Below are 9,673 nucleotides of genomic sequence, written 5' to 3' on the forward strand. Positions count from 1 at the left end.
AACCTCCGAAATAGATATTAGGAGGAAGATGAATAGATGGTTGGAACTGCTCTTTAGCTATGAACTACTATATGATTGCTATTATGTTGCAACAAGATAATAAATATTTAAGTACGTTAGTCTGTGATTTTATTCAACATATTAACGTTTTTTAACGGAGGCAAAATGTTTGCCTCGTATATTAATTAAGAGAGAGAAATAGCTTGGTTACTTCACAAAAACACCCCTCATTACAACAAAGGAATTACTCTTATGATCGTCGCTAGTTTCTTTGCTCCCATGGCCACCCAAAGCAAGGCCTCCTTCTTGATGTTGGTAAGATTGACGGTGGGGCTCCTTTGTTGCGGAAAACACATGTGTTTCTCTCATTCCATATAGACCATGAGATGAGGATGGCTCTGTTTTCTTTTTCTCAAGGACTTGCCTGTAACTTTTCATCTCATAAGAACGTTCTTATAAAGGCTTGTTTTATCTAACATATGACCTTCGGCTTTCCGAACGAAAAAAAAAAACGTGAGCAATGAGCAAATGTAAGCCAGGGAGGGAAGTTGATCGCGAGAAGGAGGAGCCGTTGTGGCACATGTGCATGGGACCGGTGCGAGTGGACTGCCCACGTCTTTTCACCACGTCTGTCTTTGTGGTAGGGAAGCCGTTCCAATTCCACTCCATCCGCCCGTTGCTCCTACTGCGGTGCGGTAATCATGATTTTGTTGGCCACTAATGATGACCATCATCCTAAAGCGGCAGCCATGTGGGCCGATACCGTCGCTAATCCGGCCAGAGTGCTCTGCCTACTGGCCTAGGCGGCTACGCCAGACAGCAGCCGCCGCCCTAGCTAGCTAAAAAAAGAAACGGAAATGTTATCCGAAGCAATCCCATTCTCCTTAGCTTGTATAGACATGGATGACCTTTCTGGTGAAGAAGAAGAAAGACTGCCAGACGTCGGATCCCGATCAGTAGATGACAGGACAGCCGTCGGATCGGGACGTCAACATTTTTCGCGCGTGCGTGAATGGAACGGCGAAGCAAGCGAGCGAGCGAAGCCAAGCAAGCAATGTAATTAACGTGACCCGGCTGGGCCCCTCCAGGCAGCTACAAACTCAACCCGGAACGGAGCGGGCAGTCCAGTCCACCGGAGCGAGAAAAATACAGAGGAGAGGAGAGGAGCAAAAGTTTGGTTTCGTCCGTGCCCCCGTCCCCCGAGCGCCTCTACCTCCCGCCGCCGCCGCCCGTCGGCCATTAAAAGCCGAGTAGCGGTGGCGGCATCTCCTTTCCGCTCCGCTACCTCCTCTTCTACCCTTTCCTCCTCACGGACTCATCACGGACGACCACCGCCTCCGACGTCGATCTCTCTCGCGCCTTGATTGCCTCCCGTCGCAGTCGCAGGTACGTACTACGTACGTATGCATTCATTCCTGCCACCGCTCCATGGCCGCCATGGTTGGTTGCGGGGTTCTGGCCGCATATCTGCGCCGCTTCATCGTTTGCTCCTCTTCTTCTTTGGTCGGTGTTTATCAACTCATCTATCTATCCATAGATTGCGTTGCGGCGTACGTGGGCTCTAGGAGAAATCACCCCTTCTTTTTTTCAATTGAAATAAGGTCTCATAGTAATTTGCTTTCTCAAATCCAGTACAGTATCTCTCCAGACGACGACAAATTATAGTGCAGCCGCATGTTTCTTAACCTCGTTTGTTCGATTCTTGGAGGGATATATTCGCTTAATAATACTGTTTCATTGTCTCCTGTACCACTAGTACTGTAGTAGACTGTAGTTGTTGCTTTGCGGTCCTCCGTCGTGTTTCAGGCCACTGCATTTCACTGCAATGCCGAGATGGGGGATGAACGAAACCCCGCTGCGGATTAGTTTCTTTGCGGTGCTTTTTTTATTAAAAAAAATCGCGGGTTAGCCATTTAACCTCTGAGAAGTCAATGACTTGGCTTCTTAGTAAGAAGTTCTTAGTATCCAGATAACATAAAATATTTGATTCTGGGAGGAATGAGTATTCACCATCTGCTTGCTTTGATACTTGCAATACTCAATTTTGTATTCATATAGTCAGCGCTCATTTGATTGTAGTAATATTATTTCCAAGATTAGCCGCAATTAGTGTTGATCACAAGATTAATTCTGCTTGATGTAATTGATGTCATTTTCAAATTAAAACTAATGTAATTAGCATGTTTTTAAATTATTAATGATGTGATGGATACTTCCTCCTTTTCGGTTTAGAGGGTTCATCTAATTTTTTTTTGTTTTTTCGATTTAAAGGGCTCATTAAATCTTTGCATGCAACAATTAAAAAGGATCTGGTCAATGCATGTGATGTTCCTACTCATCTACTCCCTACGTTCCAAAATATTTGTCTTTCTAGAGATTGAAACAAGTGACTACATACGAAGCAAAATGAGTGAATCTACATTCTAAAACATGTCTATATACATCAATATGTGATAGTCCACTTGAAATCTATAAAAAGACAAAAATCTAGGAACGGAGGGAGTAGTGGTCAAGCATGCATGCACTGCAATTAATCCAAATTAATGCATCAGTTTACTTTGAGTAGTTTTGTAAGTAGTACGAGATACATTCCTTCGCTCACGGTTCACCGTCTGCCTTGTTGATGAGATTTTAGTTTTGAGCCCTATAAACTGGAAAAAAGAGAGTACATCATTGGAGCAACGTGAGGTGTTGGATATACTCGGCTAAATGGCTCAGATTTTTTGGATTCACTCATTTTCCTTTCGTAGAACCACTGATATTTCTTGAAGACGACTTCTTTTTTACCAAATCACATATAAGTGATCCCATCGGGATATGACTGACAAATCGGATATGCATTCCTGGATATATAGGAAATTCCCGGGCGAGTGTAACTCTTTTAGAACACATGTCCACACTTATTCCTAGCATTTGTGGCCTTTCCCAATTCCAGCGATGAGCGAGGCCATATTATCTCCATGCGACGCTACGTAGTACTCCTTCCGTTTCTAAATATAAGACCTTTTAGGGCAAAACGAGTGAATCTACACCCTAAAATATGTCTATATACATCTGTATGTAGTTTATAGTGAAATCTTTAAAAGGTCTTATATTTAAAAAAAAAAAGACTTGAACTGAGCCGCAGCCGAAAGCTGGCTCAACATATGTGATCACATGTTCACATCCGCGGCGGGGAGGTAGTGGTACGGTTGCAGACTTCCAGTGGAGTGTGGAGAATAGGAAGCAGGAATCAGGATGCAACGACCGGCACGCGTGTACGTGAGCTGCTTTCGTTCATCTTTCCTGCCGCTGATGATGACCACGTTTGGGTTCGCCGCCACTACGAGTAGCAGAGTCCAAACAAACCAATCCTTTCACGGCGGCGACGGACGGGGTGGGCCCGGGGCGCGGCTAATCCGTCCAAGGTGCTCCGCGCTAAAAAGCCTCCCTAGATAGGCAGCTAGCTAGCTACTACAGCCGTTGCAGGCACGATATAGATAGATAAATCCAAAGAAAAAGATCGCGCATGCACTAAACTACGTACGTCCTACTCACTCAGATCTCGGTCGATGGATGGATGGATGACAGCCACCGGACCGGAGGCCGTCGGCCGGCCGCCACGCTGCCGTGCACGTGAAGAGAAAGTAGTAACGGAACGGAACGGCTGCCAGTCCAGTCCAAACCAAGCAACACACACGTAACCGAGCGAAATCCTCCTCCTCCTCCGGCCCTGGGCCGTGGGCCCGGCCAGGTGGGAAAACGGGACGGACGGGAAAGCCCGACGCGGAACCGACAGCGGGACGAGAGAGGGAAAGGCGGAGTGCGACTTGATTTGAGTCTCCCAACCCCAAAGCAAGCGCGGCACAGCCCCCACCCCCCTGCCGTAGCCCAGCCCCAGCCGACCGCCTCCACTCCGCGCTGCCCACGCGACGCGTGCCCGCCGCCTCGCCGCCGCCGCCCGCCATTAAAGGCCGCCGCAAGCGCCTCTGCGCGACTCCACCTCTCCTCCTCTGCCTGCGCGCCTCCCCCTCGTGCTCCGCTCCGTCGTCGTGCATATCCATCCATTGCGGCCAGGCCCCTAGCTAGCGATCACGATCCCCTTGCATGCCCATGCGTTTACTTCTCTACCAACCAAGTACTATCATTATTTCTTTTCGAGGAGCAATCAAGAATCGTTTCTTGAGGGCTTCGGATTTCTGCGCCCCCGAATCCGGTATATCTCTCCGTACGGAAACGCTGGCTATGGTCTGCGCAGCGGGGCCATGAGAACAACTTAAGTGCGATTGCGTCTCTTCTGTTTTTTCATCTCGTTATCATGGTTCGATTCTTTCAGGAATAGATTCGCCCAGTCCATGTCGTAAGCTGCGTATGGTTCTCCTCTTTCTGTACCTTCCCATTGCTTTTCAGACTTATCTTGTGTCTCAAACACTAATTCTTCGCAATGCCGATGCCGAGGAATAAAGTATAAACATCAATTGATGAATTATTCTGTCCCACTTTGCGGATTCTCTTCTCGCTGAGGTGGGGTTTAAGTTAACTGTGGGTTAAGCTACTCAACCTCCGAATAAAGTCAAATGTCTTAGCTTGTTGTTATCCGGTTATTAACCTTAATATATAATATTTGAATCTTGGGGAGATGGGTACCGGCGTTCTTTCAGAATAAAATAGTGATGATGTCTTATTCTGGCTCGTGTGATACGAGTTCAGTTATTTTCATTTTCGATTGAAAGTCAGCTCTCGTCTTATTGTAAGCCAATCCACATGGTGCACAGTTGGTCTGTTTCTTTTTCCTTTGAAGAAGTCTCTGTCTGTCTTTTGGATGTTCTTAATGCACATTTCAATATCTGTCAGACTCTCAGTTAAGGCATGCAAGTCTGTTTTTGATTATAAGTATGTTATTCCTCAAGAGAGTGTGATTCCTTGTTTAAATTGGTTACTTAGTGTGTGTTTTTTTGAAATAAAATTGGTTACGTAGTTTGTGCAAATAGTTTGGGTAAAATAATCTGAGCGTGGTCGCTTTATCTGTAAACGAAGCGAAAGCCTGTTTTCTAAAATTTATTTAAATTGATTCAAGACCCATATTCATATTAAATGGTTACTGCATATAAAGAGTACATCTGAAACATCCTTTCTTGGTTTACAGAGATGATATTGCAACCGGGATTTATGTTACTGGATTGCAAAAGTTTAAATGTCCGATGCATTATTGGAATTTCAGTATGGAGTTTGACCACATTTGTTAACATAAAGTTCTTTTCAAATTGGAATTTTCATCCGGTAACACTAACTCTGGTTACCGAAAAATTCCGACTGTTAACAAAAACCCTGATTGCAATTACAATCATATTGAGTATACAGTGGTGTGCTTGATTTACTGTTGCTTTACATTGTGCTTCAAGTCTTTTAACTTTCCAAACATAGTTTCCTCAACGGATGCTTGGCTCTGCCTATTTTTTCAGGCTTTTCGGTGGGAAAGATGAAGTTTGGTTCAATATATGAGGAGTACCTCAGGGCAGAGCAGGACAAATATCTTGCAAAATGCTCCCATGTAGAGTACAAACGTCTCAAGAAGGTATTGAAGCGATGCCGACTTGATCGCTCATTGCAAGCAGATGGCACCAACGGTGACCAGCAGGAGGACAGGAGCGACGATTCTTCAGATGCTTGCGACTGCAATTCTTGCACATGTATGCTCAGCCTCTAGTGGCTACCCATTATCTTTCCCTTTTGTGTGAAGTCCTGTCCAGGATGTAAATTTGATGTAGAACTCAGAAAAATTTAGGGCAGTCATATCTTCTGATAATAATAATAAAAGTATTTTGTATACGCCAAAAGATGTTTAAGCTCACTATGTGTTATACTCTGCAAATTAGAAGCACCCAAAGGATACGAATAGTCAATCTTCCCTTTTATCAAAGATTAGGATGGTCTAATTTCCATTTGTGCAATCTGGTGCACTTGTTTTCTGCCATTCTTCCTTTCTGTGAAAGGGAGAATCTAATTTCACTTTGTAGAATATTTGGTTCCCTGTTTGTCAGGTCCATTTGATAGCTGTGAAGTATTATAGGTTCTAGTACTGGTGATTTACTTTTACAGCCAGAACAATAATCTTTTCTTTGACTTGGTTGATATTACGCTTACTCTTTTCGTATTTTTTTTCTACCAAGTCTACTGCTTGTGCTACTGGTATCCTGACTTGTGATATCTTCTTGTCCAGTGTGTGATCAGATGTTCTTTACAGAACTCACCAAGGAGGCTTCAGATATAGCTGGCTATTTCAGCTCTAGAGTACAGCATCTTCTAAACCTTCATGTTCCTTCTGGATTGCAACGGTATATATGGCGCGTACGCCAATGCTTCATAGATGATCAACAAATCATGGTTCAAGAAGGCAGGCTGCTAGTCAATTATGTGACCATGAATGCTATTGCTATTCGCAAAATTCTCAAGAAATACGACAAAGTAATCTGTTCATCTCTCAACTGTCATTGTGCATCTTCAGGGTCTTCCTGCTAATAATGTTGTTGATTTTGCAGGTGCATGGCTCTGTTAGCGGTAGAGATTTCAAGAGCAAGATGCAAACCGAGCACACTGAACTGTTGCAGTCACCTTGGCTGATCGAGCTGGGTGCTTTCCATCTGAACTGTGATAGTTCAGATATTGATGAACCAGCAGGGTTCTTCAAGAATTTTTCCTGTGACTTGACAGGAACACAGCCAGTAATGACAATGGCCATTTCTGAAACTATCAAGTATGACTACAGTCTAACTTGTCCAATTTGCTTGGTAAGATTTTGTTTTTCTTAAATTTATTCACCTCCTTATACTTTAATGATCTTGTTCCTAAGTATGAAAACGGCAACTGCTGACCTACTAGTTTGCATTAACAAGCAGTACATCTTTGTTCATCACTTGTAATGTCATTGCTACAATATAAGTTCTTGTTTTGTGTAGCCCTATGCATCCATAAATTGTAGAAGTAGATTATTTCAACTTACGATTTTTGCCGTTTGCACAGGACACCTTGTTCAATCCATATGCGCTTAGCTGCGGTCACCTCTTCTGCAAAGGCTGTGCATGTGGTGCTGCGTCTGTGTACATCTTCCAGGGCGTTAGGAGCGCGCCTCCAGAGGCCAAGTGCCCTGTATGCCGAGAGGTATGCGAGCAAGCCTATGACCAATACGAATGAACTTGCTGCCTGACAGTCCAGACTAATTTCTTTTATATGCTTCAGGTTGGTGTGTTTGCTCATGCCGTGCATATGAACGAGCTCGACTTGCTCATCAAAACAAGGTACTGAGACCTAACCAGCCCCTCTTGCGCAGCAAGATTTCTGGAGAAGGCGCCACCTTCTTGTGTGTCTGATTTGCATCTACTGCTTGGCCAGGTGCAAAGATTACTGGAGATGCAGGCTGCGCGAGGAGCGGACGGAGATGGTGAAGCAATCCAAAGAATACTGGGAGTCCCAGGCCATGCTGTCGATGGGCATCTGAACCACCCCGCCATTGCCATTCTCTGCTTACATTGGTGATTGGTCCAGTCGTCAAGATTCATTCCTCTAAGCTAGCAGATTTGATCCATTGACTGCTACTCTGCTACTGATCATCACTCTACCAACCAAGCAAGAAGATGTACCCAAAGATAGCAGAGACTGACATAACCGGGGAGGGGAGGGAGGGCTTCCAGGGCAAGCATGTTCCCTTTCCTTTCTTTATGTTGCTTGCTGCCCACCTGGTCAGACCTGGAAAGAGACCCATCCAACCAATTCCTTTGTTTCTTCCGTTTGTACTGCGCGAGTAGTTCCAACCAATCACTCTACCAAAGCTTAGCTATTTATCCTACCTGTCTAGTACTATTTGGCATTTGAACACGGAATTCCTTCGAAAAAACAGCTGATTTAGACGCAATCTCCCGCTGGCTGAGTGCTTGCCTGCGTTGATATACAATACATCTGTGTCTGTCTCTCTCTGTTCGGCATGTTCCTACTTACAATCTGTGTTTTTGAAACAAGTCTGTCGCGGATTTGCTTGCGGTGTTTCAAATGTTTGAAACGACACCAAACTATGCGCTGTTGAATTTCTGCTCTGCAAATGTTCATAGAGCCTGAGGTCCTCAACAGGAGCAAAGCTTTCTATTCTAGGCGGAAAGACAAAAATCACCAAAGCGTGCTTTTCTCCGAAGATGGCATTATAGCATCACACATGTATACACAACAGTTGTGTGACAACACAAAATTCGCCGAATCAACCACGCCAACAGATTATGTACTACTCCCTCCCTCCCATCATATAAGAACGGTTTTGACACTAGAGTAGCAAAAAGGACACATCAGATACAGTATGTTCCTACTTCCATCTGTGATTTTGAAGAAGTTTGTCACAGATTGCCTGCGGTGTTTCAAATGTTCAAAATGACACCAAACTACACACTAAAATAGTCAAAATTCTGCTCTGCTAATGTTCCAAATGACACCAAACTATGCAGTATAAATTTCTGCTCTGCAAATGCTCACAGAGCCTGAGGTCCTCAACAGAAGCAAAGCTTTCCTAGCGAAAAAACACCAAAGCGTGCTTTTCTCTCAAGATGACATGAAAGCATCACACATGCATAGACAGCAATTGTGTGACATCGCAAATTCACCAAATCAACCACCACAACAGTTATGTACTAGCAAAAAAAAGACACATCAGATACAGTTTGCACAAATGTGCGGCTAATTTCCTTGATATCAACTCATCAGTCATCAATCTGAAAGCAAGCAAAAACAACCAGCAGTCACCGCACGTCCACACGCGCACTATACAAGCATATAGCCTTTGCTGGTGAGAAATATAAGCAAAAGCAACCCCCCAAAACCCACATTGACGATTTCTGGATCATGGCACAAGGATCCCCCATCCGGCCCTGGGGCCAAAGAGAAATCAACAACTAAAGAATTAAAACAACACCATCTCCGCCCAACCTCCGAATAAGAAAATGCGATTTGATGCAGACTTCCCAACCAACGGCTATGTTATTTACATTAGGCAGCAGCAGCAGCAGCTTCTTCAGACAGGCTTTACTTTCTTCTCATGAGAGTTTTCTGAATCCGGGGGCACTTGTCCAAGAGTATGAGCAAACCCACATTGTTACTTGATAATCCAAATGTATACCTATCCACAAAGTAGATGGGCAGTCAATATCAGGAGGCTTTATTGATAGAATAAACATGAATGATGAGCTAAATTCCCGCGGAAGGCTCTCATACCTGCTTTGTGATGGCTTCTTTTTCCGAGAGCAAAATAATGCGATGGCCCACTGCAAAAGATGATGATGACAAACATTAAGCTAAGGCTAGAAGCTTTATTGTCCTCAAGAATAGTGGAAATGAAGTGTAAGCATATGGTGACTTCAACAAGGTGCATTCATCTCAGGGTCCAACATAGCAATATAATAAAACAGAACAGAACCACACTAGGTGAAGTAAGAAGGCACGCACATTGCTGCTGCGATTGAACACCAAAAATAATCCTTATATACCAACCTTACAATCCAGAGGTTCTACATTACTATCCTATTTTGGCTTCGTTCTGATGTTAATTGCACCCAAATGTTCAGAAGTTATCAGAGTTGATCATTTACAACAGCGTGATTTTGCAAAATTTTATCATATTTTTAAAAAGCAACTATAACTAGGTCTTAGAGAGGAATCA

At 44.1% G+C, this 9,673-nt stretch overlaps 2 protein-coding genes across 5 annotated transcripts in view; one reads left to right on the plus strand and one right to left on the minus strand.

The window, feature by feature from the left end:
- Window positions 1-1,136: 1,136 nt before the first annotated feature.
- Window positions 1,137-7,949, plus strand: LOC119311659 (probable E3 ubiquitin-protein ligase BAH1-like 1). 4 transcript variants are annotated; one of them, XM_037587329.1, is made up of 7 exons: window positions 1,137-1,397; window positions 5,442-5,669; window positions 6,200-6,444; window positions 6,519-6,767; window positions 7,000-7,137; window positions 7,216-7,274; window positions 7,369-7,949. In XM_037587329.1, the coding sequence occupies exons 2-7, from the start codon at window positions 5,459-5,461 to the stop codon at window positions 7,472-7,474; spliced, it is 1,008 nt and encodes a 335-aa protein (XP_037443226.1). In that variant the 5' UTR covers window positions 1,137-1,397; window positions 5,442-5,458; the 3' UTR covers window positions 7,475-7,949. The 4 variants fall into 4 exon arrangements, with proteins under 4 accessions (XP_037443226.1, XP_037443224.1, XP_037443225.1 ...); XM_037587327.1 differs by having other exon boundaries at window positions 1,137-1,386; XM_037587328.1 differs by lacking the exon at window positions 1,137-1,397 and adding an exon at window positions 3,885-4,259.
- A 667-nt stretch (window positions 7,950-8,616) lies between these two features.
- LOC119311660 (myosin-binding protein 7-like) overlaps window positions 8,617-9,673 on the minus strand; it is a 3,999-nt gene continuing 2,942 nt past the window's right edge. Inside the window, exons 2-3 of the mRNA XM_037587330.1 lie at window positions 9,229-9,278; window positions 8,617-9,133 (exon numbers count right to left, since the gene is read on the minus strand). Of these exons, the coding sequence (XP_037443227.1) occupies window positions 9,040-9,133; window positions 9,229-9,278 (144 nt within the window). The 3' untranslated portion in view covers window positions 8,617-9,039. The remainder of the gene's footprint in view (window positions 9,134-9,228; window positions 9,279-9,673) is intronic.

Source organism: Triticum dicoccoides, chromosome 5B (assembly GCF_002162155.2).
Source record: "Triticum dicoccoides isolate Atlit2015 ecotype Zavitan chromosome 5B, WEW_v2.0, whole genome shotgun sequence".
Lineage (NCBI taxonomy): Eukaryota > Viridiplantae > Streptophyta > Magnoliopsida > Poales > Poaceae > Triticum > Triticum dicoccoides.